Source organism: Oryzias melastigma, linkage group LG16 (assembly GCF_002922805.2).
Source record: "Oryzias melastigma strain HK-1 linkage group LG16, ASM292280v2, whole genome shotgun sequence".
Classification (NCBI taxonomy): Eukaryota; Metazoa; Chordata; class Actinopteri; order Beloniformes; family Adrianichthyidae; genus Oryzias; species Oryzias melastigma.
Window position 1 is genome coordinate 25,532,165 of NC_050527.1, and position 18,826 is coordinate 25,550,990.

Here is an 18,826-nt window from a genome sequence, read left to right on the forward strand (position 1 = left end):
GGTCATTTTTTTCATCACGTTTCCCTGTTTTACTTTGTTTTTCCAGTTATTTATTGTTTGTTGGTTTGATATTTTTCAAATAGTATATATATATATATATGGTCTGTCTTTGTTCTTTATTAAACTGGCCAAGTCAAACCCTCATTTGTGACGTCATCCAATAATTTTCTGGTGGAAAATCTCAGATTTTGTTAGAAGATCCAGCCATAAAACCATAAAACCAAGTGAAACTTTCAAAGCCTTTAATTCCGATAAATTACAGAGAAAGAAACGAACAAACACCATCGCGGTTGTGTTTACTGGGGGGGCAGCAGGGCTTTGGACTGGTCCACCACCTGCTGGAAAAGCTTCTCCATCATGTCGGTGAGAGGCTTGACCTGCTGGTGGAAGTTGTCGGTCAGCGGCTTGACGTGGCTGTTGAAGTTGTCGGTCAGCGGTCGGATGTGCTCCTCGATGTTGGAGATGTAGGGTTTGACCTGCTCCTGCAGCTTGGCGGCCTCGGCCTGGACCTGCTCCACCAGCGGCTGGATCTTAGTCCTGCTGTAAGCACTGAGGAAAGAGTGAAACCAATAAACATCATCTCGGTGTTAGTCTGAAGAGGGAGGAGGGAACCCGAGTCTTACTGGGCGGTGCTGGTCATCTCCAGCGCCTTCATCTTGTCCACCATCTCCTGGGTGGCGGCGGTGATGCTGGCGGACATGTTCTCGATCAGCTGGGTGAGCTTGTCCACGTCGGACGGGGCGTCCCGCCTCACCAGGGACACGGCATCGCACCCTGAACACACAGGATTGAATTATTCTCTGTAATTTAGTGTTTTATTCTAGATATAAATGAGCCATAAATTAACCCTTAAGCTCCAGTGTTTACAGTCATTGATTTACTGTAACTTTTCAACCGTAAGTAGGATTATTCCAATAGATTTTAATGCAAAATCTACTAGAATAATCCTACGGATGGTTTAAAAGTTACAATATGTCAAAGATTTTGAGTTAAACATCACCTAACCTTAACAAACTATTTCCTTACCACGAGTGACAGTCAGCACCACAAGAAGAGCAGCAACACAGGAGAACTTCATGTCTGCAGGCGAGAACAAAGGTATGAAGAAGGAGGGACGTACCTGGGCTCCTGACCGTACCGGCTGTCCGTCCTTTTATAGCTCCTGAGGATGAGTTAATCACAAGCATGGAATCACCTCCGGCGAGAACAATCACGGCTCCGGCTGGACCTTAAGACCTGATTACTGCGACAGCAAACGTGCAAAGTCCACGCCGCCTGATTGAGTTGGAAGGAAATTATTCATGATGTGTTTGGAAAAACCTGAACTTTTGATTCCATGTTTGATTCAATCGGAAGTTTCAGTCAAACTGACTCTGTGTGCATTTAAATTAATCTGTTTTATCATGCAAATTTGAATGAGGTCATATTCAAATAGGTATAAGGAATCAATAACAAACTTTTTTAATTAAAGTAAAAAAAAAAATACAAAAAATAACTCAAATTTGTTTACATTTATTTCATCAGTTATTAATAATATTTTTAACTTTCTGACTTATAAACGACAAACTTTCTGCTTATTTAAGCATCTGATGCACAAAAAAAATAAATCTCATTCATTTAAATGATTTCATTTGTTCAATTATTTTTTTGTTTGATCTAAATAATATATATTTTATAGTAAATCAAAGCAGATTTTCACTTTTTTTAGCTAACATTAATTAAAAAAATAAAAACTAACAACATTTATAAAAAAGAATTTCTAAAAAGAGGCTGGAAATAGAAACATGTCTGTTAAATTGACATAACTCTGTCACATATTTCTATTTTAAGTTTGCTTTTTTACTTCTGTTTTGGACTAAATCATTTCTTAACTGGTTACTGTTTTATTATTTATCTTTGCTTTTATCTGGTGTTTTTTGTCACTTATTTATACTTTATTTTAACATTTTATGTTGTTTTATTATTTTTAAACTTTTAATGTACAGTCATTTTGAGGCGCCATATAATTGAATAAAGCTTAATTTAGACCTAAACTGGTTAATCAAAAACTACAAAAGATTATTTGTGGAAAAGTGGAAAAATATTTTCAGACTTTTTTTGTCCAGAAATGATTAGAAACAAATGTTTAAAAATCCTGCCTTAGAGGTTCATTTTTTTTTTTTTAAGAGAAGGCAACTTTTGCTTCTCTGTAAAATAACTATTTGAAGAAATACTGTGACTTTAAAGTTGAAGTTTTACTTTCAGGATCTGTTGGTAAATTTTTACGTTTTAAAATAAAATAAAAAACAGAAGAGACAAAAAATGATGAGGAAAACCTTAGAGAAAACAAGGAAATTAATATGAAAGTGGCATAAATCAGAAGATTTACTCATCACATTTTTAGACATAAATATTTTTTGTACATGTGTTTTTCTGACATTCCAGACCTTTTGCATTTTCTGCATACGCTCGGTTAAACCTGTGTCCAACCCGCCGTCATCAATCAGCAGTTGATAAACTCGTCAGATGAAACAGTGCATCTTTGTTCTGCTCCTCAGAATCTTTTGTTTTATCTTTTAATTCCCTTTAGAAATCCCTAATAAAATCACTTAATAGTTCCTCAATAAACCCCCTTTTCTTGAACGTCTTTGTGCGCGCTCCTTTCTTTGTTGCTTTGTCACAGCAGTAGGGAAGGTTGTGCATTGTGGCATCACTATGGTAACCTGCATATCTTTTGTTGTGTTGTACTGCACTCCTCCAGGAACAATGAGTGTAATAAAGTGATCACAAAGAAAAATCTTATTCCTCTCCGACAGATGTTTGAAACCCGTGCTGCTATGTGGAGCATCACAGAGACGATGTTTGTGTTTTTCTAGGCTGATTTGTGCGGATTTTATTTTTCAAAGCTCTTTCAAACTGTGAGTCTTTATGAATCTGCCGAGTTTTGTTTGCTGGGAAGTCTTGTGATGATTTGAGGCTGAGTGAATGAGTCTTCAGCTGGAATGACTATTGACCTGCAGAGATTCTGCACAGCTCTACAGGTTCTGGTATGTAGCGGCGTGATAACACAAACGCGCTTTGAACGTCTTTAACACACAGTTCAACATCCACGAGACTAAAGGTCAGGTCAGCTTTTATCTCTTTGGAAAAGTGCTAAGAAACCCATCAATCTGCACTCACTTATGCTTAGAATCACACAAAATCAAACAACTAAATCACAATTTTAGATTTTTAACTTGACAATTAATCACTCTGGCAAATATAGTTTATTTAAATCCCAAATTGTTATAATCATAGTCTGCTTTTGACTGAATGAAGTTCAGATTTTAGGCTAAATTGTTGGATTTTCGGCACCACAGCAGCTCTACTTAAACAGGATTATGTGATGAATTAAGTTTACTTTCTATTATTCATTAACTTCTAATTGCAAATTTTTGTCTACAGTAGCTTCACAATGAAGTTAGGAGACGATTAATACAAATCCCTTGGATAAGTTTTATTTGTAGCTAGTATTATTTGCATGGTTTTTTTTTTTCTGTACCTCAAACGATGAAACTTTGGAACATTTGACTTTTTATGCAGTTACTCCAAACATTTCTGGACTCACATGAGGAATTTGATCAATCTAAAAGTAAACTTTTAATCTTGATCATTCTTTTTCAAAATGTTATTAATATGATTTTACTTTTAGGGAAATACTATATTTACTGCTGCAAGTGGAGAGCTACCAAGCCCTCCTGCCCAAGTTTTATTAACGAGTTTAATTATTTTATTTGTCGATAAAAAAGATTACAATCCTGGGAAGCAGCAAAAGTGATCTCTAAACAAATGTCCCCGTGGTTGCTATTCTAGTTTCTTTCTTGTGCTAACATGAGGCTCCTGTTTTGTTTTATTATTATATTTCATTTTTATTATTTATTATAATAAAATAATTAATATTTTATATATTTATTTTGCCACCTTATATTATTTTTGTTATTTCTTGTAAATAAAGGGTCACATTTCCTCTCAAATACACATAAATGTTTTCTGTACGCAAAAACATAATAATGATAATAAATTACAGATCATATTTTGATGAATCAAAAGATTTTAAAGATTGGGAGAAAAAAAATCAAAAGCACCATACATTTTTAAAAATGTAATTTAGAATATATATTTCAAGGTTTAAAGCCTTTAAATTCTAAGAATTTTACACGTATATTTATTTTATTTTACTAATAAAAATTGATACTAAGGGTTGTGCACACAGTCTATGGTTGTGCATGGGCGAGAAGGACCTCTAGCGTTTACGCAACTTTTATTTATTTATTTTTTTACGTACGGGAGTTACGTATTCAGTCTTCACTCTAATGATTTGACGTGCGCATGCGCTGTACGTACTCACTCGTACACAGACATCATGGCGGACGTGTTGGATCTTCATGAGGCGGGAGGCGAAGACTTTCCTATGGATGAGGATGGTGACGGTATTGTTTGGCTTACATGATTAGTGGCAGACGCCCTGCTGTCTGCCGTCCAAATGTTGAAGAATATTAAAGTTCTGATAGCTCCGCGTGCGGTTGAAATGACGCCGAACCCAGACTGCGTGTTAGCAGGCCGCAGCCGTGTTAGCATCGAGCTAGCTCAACGAAAGGCGGTCATTCATCCACTTAGCGAGCATCTCGGCCGGGGTGAAGCCGTCTAAGTGTGCGATGGTCGCTTCTAAAATGTTAAAGTTGGTCAAATGTGCTGACAAAGAATTTTAATTTTTTGTGCGCATTGAACTTTTCCCTCTTATTAGTGTTGCGTTAGCTTTCATGTTAGCTAATGGCTACATCATGCTGTTAAGTTAAACTACAGTTACTGCAGATTAGATAATGTGGCTTTTATTAAAAACAACAAAAAAAAGAATCATTTTTTTCTGTTTCATGACTTTGCAAATTAAAGACTTGTTAGTCAAATGAAACTGAAGGCTCGTCTCGACTCATCTGTTTGCAGAAAGCATCCACAAGTTAAAGGAGAAAGCCAAGAAAAGGAAAGGACGAGGGTTTGGTGCAGGTGAGCTTCCAAATCATTCATCACTTTGTTTTTTTTCTTCTTGAAGTGTTGGTGTTTGGTTCTGATTCTTGAAGTTTGTGATTCCAGATGATGGAGCTCGGTCCAGAGCCAAAGAGGACTATGATACAGTGGAACAAGATGGAGATGAACCTGGCCCTCAGAGATGTAAGTGACCATAGAAGCAAACAAAACACTACCGTTAGTTTGGAAAAATCCAAGATGTTCGTGTTTTTTTTCTTTCTTAATTTGATGTTATAATAGAGTAAATTGTCTTTACTTTCGGTGTATTTAGTCTGGACGCATTAGGGTCGCTTAAAGTGAACCAGAGTTTGTTTTCCCTGGTAATCTGGAACACATTTGAATACACTAAAATAGACCCTGGTCTGGAACCAGGAACTGCTCTCTGACCCGCTTTTTGGGTGGTCTTTGTTCATTTCATATTCATTTCATTTTCAGTTCATAATCGGACTGAACTTCTGTTCAGTCTTCAGTGTACCTTCATAGCAGTCGTCTCCTCAGTAGCAGTTACTTGCAGCATGCTGCTGTCGTACCAAAGTAGCATTAAAGTGTTGTACCTGATGTTCAAAATCACTCAGCAAAATATAAAGTCTGACTAAGTGAGCTATCAAGACAAGGATTGCAAAGCACACGACTTCCATTATTCCTTCTCTTGTTGCTTTGTCCTGCCCTCATAATTCCTGGCCAATGACTGAAGAGATTTTTAGTCATGTGGTTTTCTTTACAAGCTTTGGTGTAAAACAGAATATTTCAGTAGACCCCCGTCTGAATACAGAACAAACGCCAGGATCTGGACTAAATGAGGCTTATGCTGCGCTTTTCCACCTTTATAAAGTCCCAAAAGGCTTTACAGTCACAGTCCCCTTCATCCATGCACACATTCACAGCTTGTTACCACCAGGGGTCATGTGGGGTTCACTGTCTTGCCCTACCTCACATGAGCAGGCAAGGCAGGAACTGAACCTGCAACCTTTCAAGGAGGTCTTCATCTGCATAACGGCTGCCCTAAGAGAAGTTAACTTTATAAAACTCATAAATCAATTTCCAGGCTGTTTTCATTTTAATATTCACTGCCATAAGAACTGTTCTGAAACAATGCAGTGACACACAAAACATACCACATATGATTATTTTAGTTGTCGACTAATCACTGATTATTTTTTCTGATTAGTCGACTAATGGGGTTGTGCATAAAGTGAATATAAAGCACACATTTTAACCATCATTAGCTTTAAACTAATCAAAAATGAGATATATAGCACTACCTGCAATAATGCTAGTGTGAATGCTGTAAACTGAATTTGGCCGCTGAAGATGCTGAAATTGATATCTGAAAACCCTGGAGCTGATAGCAGCTAAAATATTAGTTAAATGCCAAATTATCAAATAAAAAAAAGCCTAAGCTAGCCAAAACAGCTAGCATGGTGCTAAAATAGTAGCTAATTTCCAAAACAGCCCAAATATTTAAAAAAAAAAGCATAAATTAACTAAAACAGCTAACATGTAGCTAAAATATTAGCTAAACTCCAAATTAGCAAAAAAGAAAACCTCAATAAATGCCAAAATAATCCATAAAGCTAGCATGATGACATAAATTTCAACTTTACTACACTCTGACACCATATAATATAAAAGAACGACAAATCGGTTATTAAATTAGTCGTCAACTATTTTAATAGTTGAGTAGTCGACTAATCGAGGCAGCCTTACTTTACATTGACAGTGGGTGGAGACCAGAAGGGTTCACCTGACTGTATAGATCAGGTGAACCCTTTATGTATCTTCCTGTCCTCCTGGTGTTTATGTTGTCATGAAGGTGTTTATATCTGATCCTCTGCCCCCCCTGCAGCTGTAGAGGGCTGGATCCTGTTTGTGACGGGCGTACACGAGGAGGCCACAGAGGAAGACATCCACGACAAGTTCTCTGAGTTTGGGGAAATCAAGAACCTCCATCTTAATCTTGATCGCAGGACTGGCTATCTGAAGGTGAGACACTTAAACATTTGAAACTTTTTTTCTTTAAATACATTTTTTTTTATTTGAAAGTGAGACAATGTTTGTATGATGTCAAATGTCGCTCGTGTCCAAATGAACATCTGAGTTGAAGGAGTAAATATTTTATCAGCATTAAAAACAAGCATTTAGGCTAATAGTAACTGTCAGAGAGGTAAATGAAATTTATCTACTAATGACATGGAACATTTCAAGTTGGTAGGATTTAAACATTTGTTTTATAATGCTAATAGAATTCCTAAAGTCAACATAAAGCAGCACTTTGGTGTCTGTGAACTGAAGCTGATATTTAAGAACAGCTACTTGAAATAAAAGATTAGGTTCTTTCTTGATATCGTGGTATTCTGAACCACTGAAAGCGAGCTGCCTCATGTTGAGGCTGTTTATTAGAATTTTCCTACCAGACGAAGAGCTTGGGACGAGTTTGGTCTTCATACATGACATAAACGGATATGAACAGTAGGTGGAGCAGTGAGAATAAGATGGTTGACATTTCTACAGTCTTTTGCCTCTCAGTGGATGAGGAAGCTGTTTGACATCTACACTCTGTGGTTAAGACTATTTATTTGTCAGATTTTAACCCTTCTGCTGTCTTGTGGGGTCCAGATGACCTTACTCTTCATGTAAACATCCCTAGGATAGCACAAGGGTTGATGGGTTATTTTTCAGTTTTAAAAAATATTCAGAACATTCCAAAGTAAATGTTGCTCAAAGAAATCGTCTGTTTTCATTTATTTTTAATATATATATATTTTGTTTTTCTGCCCTTTGTCCACTAGTGTGCCGAGGGGAAATATTCTTTTTCACCTGTTTGGTTTAAAAACCATTTTGCGAAAGCAGTTGCCATAGAAACGTTAGCTCAAATTGACTCGGACCAATCACTTTCGTGTGACTCTAACATGGCGATGTTCATATTGCAGAAAAATGGGGACTGAATTGGATTCATTTTGCTGGAGCCGGAAATAAGGCATTTTCTATGGGTGATGTCACACCCACTCTGTCCAGTTATCTTTATACAGTCAACAATTCGTCCAGACTGAACCAGTTTTCACACAAAGTAGAAATATTTAAGATGATAAAAGACTTCAAGATTGTGTTTATTTGATTCTTATTTAAGGGACTTCTATAATGTAATGTGTAATAATTGTACAGTATATATTATATCGCGTGTCAAAGTCTAAGCCTGGGGGCCGGATCTGCCCCGCCGGGTAATTCTATCCGGCCCTCCAGATCATTGTATTTATTATTAATGACCCGATGTTATCTTGTGCAAATTTCTAACTTTTGTAATTTTGACAAAATATATATTTTATGAAGAGTAAAATATTAAAAGTTGCTTTATTCAGGAATAATATTCCTGTATGTTTTTTCCATTCTTATGTTAAGTTTTTAAAGTTTTAAAAATTCAGTTTTAGTGTTTAATGTTTATCTTGCTCGGCCCACGACCTAAGCTGTGTTTTGGATTCAGCTCCCTGTGCAACTGAGTTTGATACATGTGGATTATATAATTTGATATCATTTTTTATACATCTTTTATCAATAATATACCTTATTGTTTTTATTCAAAAGAAATGTGAAGTTTGACTCATAAAGTTGAATAACGCTGAAGTGATTGTACAGTTGTCTTAACATGTTTTGATGTGGAGCTTGACTGAGGAAAGCACATTACAGCTCATTCAATCAATGTTGGATAAACTGTAAACACTTGAGGAAAAGTTGTATTGTCTATTGTGCTGAACAGTTCTTAACCACAAGGGGGCAGCACCACTTTGCAATTAAAGCAAATCAGCAGATTGTTTATTTTTGGCAGTTTGTATCAAAAAGACTATAAACTTTTTTTTTTTCCTATTGATATTTACTTCTAGTGAGTAAAACATACCAAACTAATCATTGAATTACTATTGTTTTTGGCAAAAAGTTTTAAAACTTGGTACATTCAAATGTTTAAAATGTTCTATTTCTGAAAATGTGCTTCAAAACACAACAGTAAAAGCGGATTTGATTCGCCCCCACCTGTCCTCAGGGCTACGCGCTGGTGGAGTATGAGACATACAAAGAGGCCCAGGCCGCCATGGAGGGGCTTAACGGTCAGGATCTGATGGGCCAGCCGGTCAGCGTAGACTGGGCGTTTGTCAGGGGCCCCCCCAAGAACAAGAGAAGGTATTCAAATGCATTTTAACCGTGCTGATGTATTTTGAATGTATTTTTCCTCCGAGAATTGTACGGTTCTGTTTATTTGGTTTGATTTGTTACTAGAAGTCTGGTGGTTTTATTGTACTTCAGATTATAACCTTTCTGATATGTTCCGGCTTTACAGCGAAGTGTGTTACTTTATCGCAAAGGTTCCCAGCATTTCTGTTGCTCCGTTTGTTTCAGGACCGGTGGGCGGAGACGCAGCAGAAGTCCTGACAGGAGGCGGCGTTGAGTGGCGTCTTCGGCGCATAAAAGTTGGGCCGTTTTTTGTCCTGTTGTCATAAAGGAATTCTGACGTTTTTGTATTTTGTTTCTGAGTAACTGTGCTTGACATCCATGTGAAAGCAAACACTAGGATGAGGATTTGTTTAAAAGCATAAACTAGATTTAAACTGTTTTTTATGTGGATCTTCTGGGTGAACTTTTGTTGCACCATACCAAAATGTTTTTTTTTTCTTTAGTTTCTTCTATGTAACCTGGATTTTATTCCAGTTTTTTCTCTTAACTTGAGCTCTATTAAAGTTTTAAAGTGGAAATAAATCCGGTTTGTGTGCTCATTTTTATTGTTTATATCCGGGATGATCTCACCCTGTGAATGGTGACGCCCCCGTGAACCCCGGAGCACCTGTCAGTCTGCCCTCAGTGCTGCGTTCATAGGCTGCTCGGACAAAAACCCCTGGCCCTCTTTTTGTCTCGCAGCCAATTGGCAGACAAACGTTTCACGCTCCATCCTTCACGCTGAGCACCCATTGGATGCCGTCGACGTCAATCAAACAGACGCTTCTGCGGGGTTGGTTGGTTCCGGTTTGGGGGCGGGGCTAACCGCTAGTTTGACGTTGTTGTTGTAAGTGGTGGTGAAATTACTTTGTCGCTTGTGGTCCGGTCTGGGATTCTACACTGAATTTTACCTGTGATGCTGGTAAAAAAGTTGAGCAGCACTTTTCTTTGGAAACTTGCATCCCGCTGACAGGACAGCATCCGCAGGAAAACTCCGTGGGACGATGGAAACATCTCCGAGACCGTTAGAGGTGAGCGGTAAAACGATACTCCAACTACTAGCCTTAGCAAATGTTAGCCGCTGATTAGCCTGGCTTCAAGTAGCCACTTGCTAGCCAAACGTAACGGTTTCGTCTACTCCCCATCTCCTCTGTTTCCATCCAGTTCTTTTTGCGATTGTTCGGCAGACTAAACGTGGAGGGGCGCGTTTTCCTCCCCCTCAGAAATAAAGTTTAGAGGAGGCTGTGGCACCGATTCAACAGCCCCGTTTGAACGCCTCAAATGCGTTTATGTAAGCATGTGTATTGTCTGATATTTCAAAGAGTAGCCACGGCCACTATAACTACCCACGAGTCCAAACGACTGGAGATGTTCATCCTATCCCTTTAAATTATCGCCGCTTTATTTCAGCTGATAACAGGCGATCAGCTCAGACGTCAATTATTGTTCACTTTTTCTTCTATTCGTGCAGAAACAATTGACAAAATCCCCACTTTGGTGCCTTAAAGCTGTCGCAGAGCAGAGCCGGTCTGCGTTTGCGGTGCATGCGTGATGTAACATTTTATTTAAAGAACCGGCTTAGCGGGAAAATGCCAGAAATAACTGTTTACATTACGCCTCCCGGAGTCCGAACGGCACGACTCCTGGTTCCTCCGAGCGCCCCCTGAAGCGGACGTGATCGGCTGCGTCCACCGTCTCATCTGGTCACCGGGTTCGTCGTTTTTAAGCCACCAGCCAGCCAGTTATTTGTCAACATCGCCACGACGAGAGGGGATTAGGTTTCCTTTGGTCCTGCATTATTTAGATGTTGTAGTTGTGGACTCTTTGGGCTGCTGGAACCGTCCTCAGCAGAAGTAGGGCAGAGGCGCATTGTTGCTTTGTGCACACTAACCCCTGAACACAAAAGCATCTAGACTGGATGATAACTTCTCTCAGAAGCTAACGAGGAAACACATTTTTCTTTTCCTCTAACCTGCTGGAGATTTGCTGATAAACTTCTGACCAGTAGCTCCAACAGATAAGATAAACCTCTACTGAGCTGTTAAAGGACTTCTAGCTTTAGTTAAACTAAGCAAAATGATAATGAAAATTGTGTTTTCATTTTTGATGGAGGACATATATAAAGAAAATGAATCTTAAAATTGTAATTTTGAGTATTTCTTTGTTCAAATTGTTGTGAATCAGGAGCAGACGTAATAGTACTTTCTACGGCAAGCCATAAGGTCATTTTGATGCAGCCACATGCAGACAAATAGATCCATGTTTTCATAGTCCAGGGGTCTGCTATCTATAGCAGTAAAAGAGCCAGTTGGGCCTTTTTCTCACTGATCAAAACCACATTGGAGTCTTGTTTAAACCCTTTAGGAAAATTTGATACTTCTTTGCTTTGTAACTTTTGATTGAATAAAGCAAAAATGTAAAGAGAAACGGGGATTTAAAAAAAAAAATGGTGAATTGCTTTTTTCTTTTTTTTTTAACTTTTGACAGAAGCTATTATTTTATTCTTCTTCAACGAGAGAGCCACTATGGTTGGGTAAAAGAGCCACATCGGAGCAGCAGGTTGCGGACCCCTGTCCTAGCCCCAGCTAGAATCTGGATCAGAACTGTACGGCTGGATTGCTCCAATATGATCACCATTTTTGTTGCACCACTAATGTTAGCTTCAATTTTTTAGGGGCTGTAAGCTGGGAGAACATGTAAACAAATGTATGACAGGAAATGGGGGCGAGCTTATTGCACATACAACTCAAAGGTGAATTTCTGCCACTTTGCAGAAACTATATCCTAGAAATGTTTTGATTAGAAACTGATGGAAAATGTTAGCCACACGTCATATGCGCAGCCAAGATGCACATTGCTGCTTTGCCCACATGTATTTTAAGTTTTTCCTTGGATAAAATGTAAGTAAGTTAGTAAATGTTTATTTCTAAAGCTTTTTTTTTCCAGATAAAAACACAAAGTGCTTCACAAAAGTAAAAACACATAAAATTACAACCATGTTGCAGACAAACAAAATAAAAGCCAGTAAAAGCAAACAACAAGAAACAAAAATAGATTCCCTAAAAGCTCTTCGGAGTAAAAACGTCTTGACCTGACTTTTAAAGCACTCAGCGGAGTCGATGTATCGTTCTGACATCGTTCTGACATCGTCTGACACGGGGAGGTCGTTCCAAAGATGAGGAGCAACAGCTTAAAAGGAAAAGTTTCCTCTGGTTTTATAGCAGATTTTTGGAATTTGTAGTAGATTTGGGTTTGAAGACCTCAGGGACCGGACCGAAGACTAGGAGGTTAAAAGGTCATCAAGTTTGTCCATGTAGGCCTAAAAACAAGAAGTACAATTTTAAAATCAATGATTGTAATGAATGAGTTATGTGAGGTCGTTTATTGGCTCCTGTTAATAGCCTTGCTGCAGAATTTTGAACAAATTGCAGATGTTTTGTTAAAACAGGTAAAAAGTGAATGACTAAACGTGAAGAAAAAAAAGCATGGACAATGTCGTTGGTCGCACGTGTTCATCCAACCATAATCCTTCTTCCGGATCCGTGCAGCCAAGAAAAAAGTTCAGGACTGGTCGCACAAATTTAGAAAATGATGTGCAAATAGTCGCTTTCTTTTTGATTCTGTCTAAAAACAACATAATGACAATTAAAAAACACTGACAATGATCAAAAGTTGCTGAGAGCTCTCTGTTTACACATTCTTCTGCCTCTCACAACCCCAAGATAAGATTACAGGTGCAACAAAACTGGTGAGAAATATCAGATATCCAGCAGTTTAGATCCAGATTCCAGCTGGAAAACAAAGACGTTCGTGGATTTATTTATCTGCAAGTAGAAGCTTAATCTTCTTTCTATATGTCCACCATCATCAGAAAAGGCCTCAAAACTAAACTAAAAACATCATTTTCCTCTTATTGGTTCTTTAAAGTACAACACTTCTTACAGGTTTATGTCTATTTCCTGACTCTCTGAAGAGGTACTTGTGGATTTTTAGACTCTTAATGTCTTGTTTCTAAACGGTTTAATCTTGTTTGATCAGCAAAGCCACCTGTCAGATCCAGGATCTAGTGCGTACAGGGACGCAGCGCAGCCCGTGTGCGTGGGTGAAGGCCGGCCCGTCGGGTTCTTGAGGCTCGTCTTCAAAAACATTGTTTTCATGTGTTCAGCTAAAGCGAAAGCACCTTCAGCAAACATCTCAATCTGGGCGTGGCTTGCGTTTTCTTTTCAAAACATTTCATGGAATGCATATTTTGGTTCTCATTGCTGCTTCAGGTCAGGTCTAACATTAGATGAGTTTCCTCTCAACCGGCCTCCAACAACACTGGAGCAAGATTTGCATATTTACCTGCTGCACTTTAACTCTATCTCTTATTTAAATTTGTTGACCTGTATGTAAAGTTGTGGTTGGGACGTTGCTCCATAAAATGCAGAAGATCTACATGTGAAATGGGATCCAGTCAGCAGTTTAGTGTTGACTTGGAATGGAACAGAAGAGATCACAGATGGGATAAAGCAGTCAAATGTGTCAATTACAGATGAATGTGGAGAAAACCAGCTGTAGCAGCAGAGCGGATGCTGACGTTTTCACTGAAGTGAGTTTTTCAAATTTTTACGCAGTTTATGCGTATTTTACATAGTTTATACAAGATTATTACGGAAATCTTGCACAATTATGTGTGATTTTGCAAGATACATATGCAAATGTGAAACTTTCCACGACACTTCACACACATACGACTGATGTATAAGTTTAATATTGCATATACGGCGCAGATACCACCTTAAAGTTGTGTAATCGACGCGTGAATCACTAATAAATTGCATATAAACAGCACAATAATCACACACGCTTCATTCATTCGCACCTTGTGTGGCAGATATATAAAAGGTTGGACTTGAACTCCTCTAGCAGTAGTGCTGACTCAAACCATTATTTTAATAGTCGACTAATTTATTATTTTTTCAGATTAGTCGACTAATCGGGTCATGGGCAAACTGGATATAAATCTAAACCATCATTAGCTTTAAACGAACTATAAACCAGATATACAGCATTACCTGTGATAATGCAAGTTTGAATGCTGTAAGCTGAATTTATCCTTTGAAGATGCTGAAATTGATAGCTTAAAAGTGAAAACGCTGAAGCTGATATCTAAAAACACTGAAGCTGATAGCTAGCTAAAATATTAGTTAAATGCCAAATTAAGCCTAAATTAGCTAAAACAGCTAGCGTGCAGTTGAAATATTAGCTAAACTCAAAATTAGCCTAAAAAACTGATAAAAATCCAAAATTAGCCAAAATAGCTAGCATGTAGCTGGGTTTTTCTGGTTTGTCTGCCCAATTTACAAGCAGGTAAATGCAATACTCAAAGAATTCCATATAAATCATAGCTTTGATACAAATCCTAAAAACTATGACAAATTTACCAGTGAGGAGCACAACAAGAAGCTCCAACAACTACAACGAGGCTACGCTTCACAACAGATAATGTTTACAGAAACGGCTAAATGCAGTGAAGCTGGGACAGAAGTCAGCCACGTTGTGGGTTTGGAAATGGCCCGACACAACAAGCTCTTCAGTTACGGGGAGTCTGTGAAAGAATGGATGCTGAAATTAGCAGACATTGTTTTCCCAGAGCAAAAGAAAAAGTTTGAGGAAATATGTCTGTCAACTGAGTAGAAGATCTGGGCAGCAACCTCCGAAAGCAACTAAGGGGGACTATTTGTCAATAGATTCGCTTACAATATAGTCTCAAATAGACGTCACACAGGTCTGAGTCACCAAAATTGATCATATTTCTCAGCTAAAACAATGTTTTAAATCTTGCTTATGCTGTTAACACAATTTTTTGTTTATCCATTTTTTTCTCTACAAAAATGGCACCCAGTCCTATGTCAAATTCTTAATTTGTCCCTCCGCAACACAAACTTTGCTCTAAAAGTGAAGTAATTCAACGTAGGGCAGGTTTACGTGTTCATTGTGTTGTTTTTGTACTTCTTCTGTGGTGTTAATGTGGTTCATTTGTAATACATCTGGTAAATTTCATGTATCTGACCACAACTTTTCTCAGTTTTATGAGCAATAATCATCTGTGCTGAATGTACATAGCAGCAGTGTGACGGCCTTCAAACAGACGTTCGGTCGACTCATGTCTGTGTCATGGATCTAGCATTCATTGCTGAAGAAAGCCTATTTCTACTGTTCCCAGATAAAATGTGACTCAAGGTCAGATTAATAATTAAAATATGATGCTCCTTTCAGAGAAGAATTTTGTATAAAGATAATGTCTTAAGATAATGCACCTGTTTAAAGAGTTCCACTGTTTTTAAATCTAAAATAAGAAGTAGGGCTGCCACGATTAGCCGACTAATCGACTATTAAAATAGTCGTTGACTAATTTAAAAGTTGATTAGTTGCTAATTTCTATTATATGGAGTCAGAGTGTAGTAAAGTTAAAAGTTAATACTATGCATTCTGCTAGCTTTTTGTTTTTTAGGCTATTTGGGAGTTTAGCTAACATTTCAGCTACATGCTAGCTGTTTTGGCTAACTGGGGCTTTTTTAGGCTAAATTGGCATTGAACTAATATTTTAGCTGGCTATCAGCTTCAGCGTTTTCAGCTATCAGCTTCAGCATTTTTAGCTATCAGCTTCAACGTTTTCAACTATCAGCTTCAGCGTTTTCAGCTATCAGCTTCAGGATTTTCAGCTGTCAGTTTCAGCATTTTCAGCTATCAGCTTCAGCATTTTTAGCTATCAGCTTCAACGTTTTCAACTATCACCTTTAGCCTATTTTAGCTATATGCTTTAGAATTTTCAGCCATCAGCTTCAGCCTTTTTTAGCTATCAAGTTCAGCATTTTCAGCTATCAGCTTCAGCATTTTCAGCCGTCAGTTTCAGCGTTTTCAGCCATCAGCTTCAGCATTTTTAGCTATCAGCTTCAGCGTTTTCAACTATCACCTTTAGCCTATTTCAGCTATCAGCTTCAGCATTTTCAGCCATCAGTTTCAGCGTTTTCAGCTATCAGCTTCAGCATTTTTAGCTATCAGCTTCAGCGTTTTCAACTATCACCTTTAGCCTATTTTAGCTATATGCTTTAGCATTTTCAGCCATCAGCTTCAGCCTTTTTTAGCCATCATCTTCAGCATTTTTGGCCATCAGCTTCAGCTTTTTCAGCTATCAGCTGCAGCATTTTTAGCCATCAGTTTCTGTGTTTTCAGCCATCAGATTCACTGTTTTCAGTTTTCAGCTTCTCAGTTTTCAGCTATCAACACAGCATTCACACTAGCATTTTCACAGATAATGCTAGTTTGTATATATCTAGTTTTTAGTTAGTTTAAAGCTAATGATGGTCAAAATGTGTGTTTTACATCCAGTTTGCGCATGATCCGATTAGTGGACTAATCGGGAAAAAAATCAGTGATTTGTCGAGCATTAAAAATAATCGTTTGTGTCAGCCCAAATAATAGGCAATTCAGTCACTTTATTCATATTTCCTTTTTTATGTATTTGTTCAGACACAAAAAAATGTGTTTTAATCTGTAACTTTTCTGAAGCCCACCCTCTCCAGCGTGGTGGTCTGGGGGTCTGCTGGTCTTGTGACACATCATCCAGCCGGTTTAGGGCTGATCAGAACAGGGAGGGGTCTCAAGCTGAGGGGTCAGGCCAGTATATTGTGAATGAATGTTAGGTTTGTGGATGTAAGACAGATTTTATTCAGTCTTTGCATGAAAACCAGAAAGGAAATAGAAGTTAAAACATTTTTTTAACAGAGAAATGGTTATTAAAAGTATCTGTCTTTGACTTTTGCTCATCCACATGCTTCACAGAGGAAGACATTGTTTGCCTTTTGCACATGAACCACCAGCACCTCAATGCTTCCCTAATATTTACTAAACTATCAGCACAAAGTTGAATTTAAACATCAGTCTCACGCACCGGGGATGCTTAAACACAAAATCTTTAACGTACTATAACTTTTAGACTGTTAACATGATAATTCCAGTAGATTCTGAACCGTTAACATGATAATTCCAGTAGATTCTGAAGGAGAAAAGCGGCTTTTCTCCTTCAGAATCTACTGGAATTATCATGTTAACGGTTGAAAAGTTACAGTAAATCAAAGAACATAAACACTGAAGCTCCGGTGCTAAAGGGTTAAAAAATTTGTCTTTTTTTCTACCATCCTCTCTCACCCTTTGCACTGAAACTTGCATTAAAACAGTTGTTAGTTAATTAATTATAGCAAAATCAGTCAAATCCAGTATATTTAATACATTATAAAGTATGTTTTCCAGACCCCCTTCACTCCTTATTTTCTCTCTTTATGCTTTAAATAACCACAAATTTTGCCAAATGTATAATTACTCACAATTTCTTTCTAACCTGAAAGTGCTGTTTAAAAAAAAAGAATTGGGGGGAAAATGTATTCAGATTTATTCAGAAATGGTTTAAATCCACTGACCATATATGGAGATTTGTTAAGGTGTCATCAAGGTGACGCATTGTTTATCAAACAGTCACATCCCATTAATAAAGTCCTGCTCTGACTAATTTAAATCATCATCGCTGTAAAACTGCGTTCACTGGGACCAAATCTTTGTTTTTCTTACAGATCAGGCCTCAACATTCTTAACAAACAAGTGAATCTTTGTTTCAATCGGCTCTCATCATCTGAGGCTTCATCCACTCTGTTATCGGGTCATGCTGAGCTACTTCTGACCGCAGTGTTTGCAAATTGAGCCACACGCACATACTATTGTTGAACCACATGGAACCATCAGTCACAGAAATATACATATTTTCCCTGAATAGCTGGGCGCCTTGATGCAACCAGAGAGTTTCATTGGTCGCACCTTTGAGAAATTAGGTCACCGTGTGACCCAATTGGTCACCAAAGGGAAATGTGTTCACTCTCCTGTGATGCACCAGCACCAGGTCTGTTCATAAAGCAGACACAAGAACAGTCATGTTGCATTATTCTGTTTGCAGGTTTGTTCATGAGCTTGTGAACCCGGTTTCCTGGTCACTGTTTACTTCAAAGCCCAGCATGAGGCGCGCAGTAAAATGTGAAGAGTAGGGCTGCCACGATTGGTCGAGTAATCGAAGACTAATCAACTATTAAAATAGTCGACGACTAATTTGATAGTCGATTAGTCGTTATTTTATATTATATGGAATCAGAGGGTTATAAAGTTGAGAGTTATAATGGCGTTATGCAAACTTTTGGACTATTTTGGGATTTATTAAGGTTTTTTAGGCTAATTTGGAGTTTAGCTAATATTTCAGTTACATGCTAGCAATTTTGGCTAATTTAGGAATTTTACAGGTTTTTAGGCTAATTTGGAGTTTAGCTGATATTTCAGCTGCATGTTAGTTTGTTTTGGCTAACTTAGGCTTTTTCAGTTTTTTTGGCTAATTTGGCATGTAACTAATATTTCAGCTGGCTATCAGCTTCAACAATTTCAGCTATTAGCTTTAGTGATTTTAGCTATGAATTTCATCATCTTCAGCTATCAGCACTATTATCTCAAGTGGCCAATCTCAGTTTACAGCATTCACACTGGTATTATCACAGGTAATGCTATA

The 18,826-nt window shown here is 37.9% G+C and overlaps 2 protein-coding genes across 6 annotated transcripts in view; one reads left to right on the top strand and one right to left on the bottom strand.

Moving 5' to 3' along the window:
• Positions 1–227: 227 nt before the first annotated feature.
• On the bottom strand, positions 228–10,576 carry afp4 (antifreeze protein type IV). Of its 3 annotated transcripts, none has more exons than XM_024258351.2 (4): positions 10,152–10,576; positions 1,027–1,080; positions 624–774; positions 228–549 (listed from the first exon to the last, which is right to left on the bottom strand). In XM_024258351.2, the coding sequence occupies exons 1-4, from the start codon at positions 10,252–10,254 to the stop codon at positions 297–299; spliced, it is 561 nt and encodes a 186-aa protein (XP_024114119.1). In that variant the 5' UTR covers positions 10,255–10,576; the 3' UTR covers positions 228–296. The 3 variants fall into 3 exon arrangements, with proteins under 3 accessions (XP_024114119.1, XP_024114122.1, XP_024114121.1); XM_024258354.1 differs by lacking the exon at positions 1,027–1,080 and adding an exon at positions 1,121–1,275 and having other exon boundaries at positions 10,152–10,259; XM_024258353.2 differs by lacking the exons at positions 1,027–1,080; positions 10,152–10,576 and adding an exon at positions 1,121–1,617.
• Positions 10,137–18,826, top strand: part of otud7b (OTU deubiquitinase 7B) — a 34,097-nt gene continuing 25,407 nt past the window's right edge. For 2 of the 3 annotated variants that reach the window (XM_024258346.2, XM_024258348.2), the window contains exon 1: positions 10,137–10,271. The gene's annotated coding sequence lies outside the window, so the exon portion shown is untranslated. Of the gene's footprint in view, positions 10,272–13,774; positions 13,832–18,826 lie in introns of all 3 variants that reach the window. The other variant, XM_024258347.2, reaches the window with a different exon arrangement.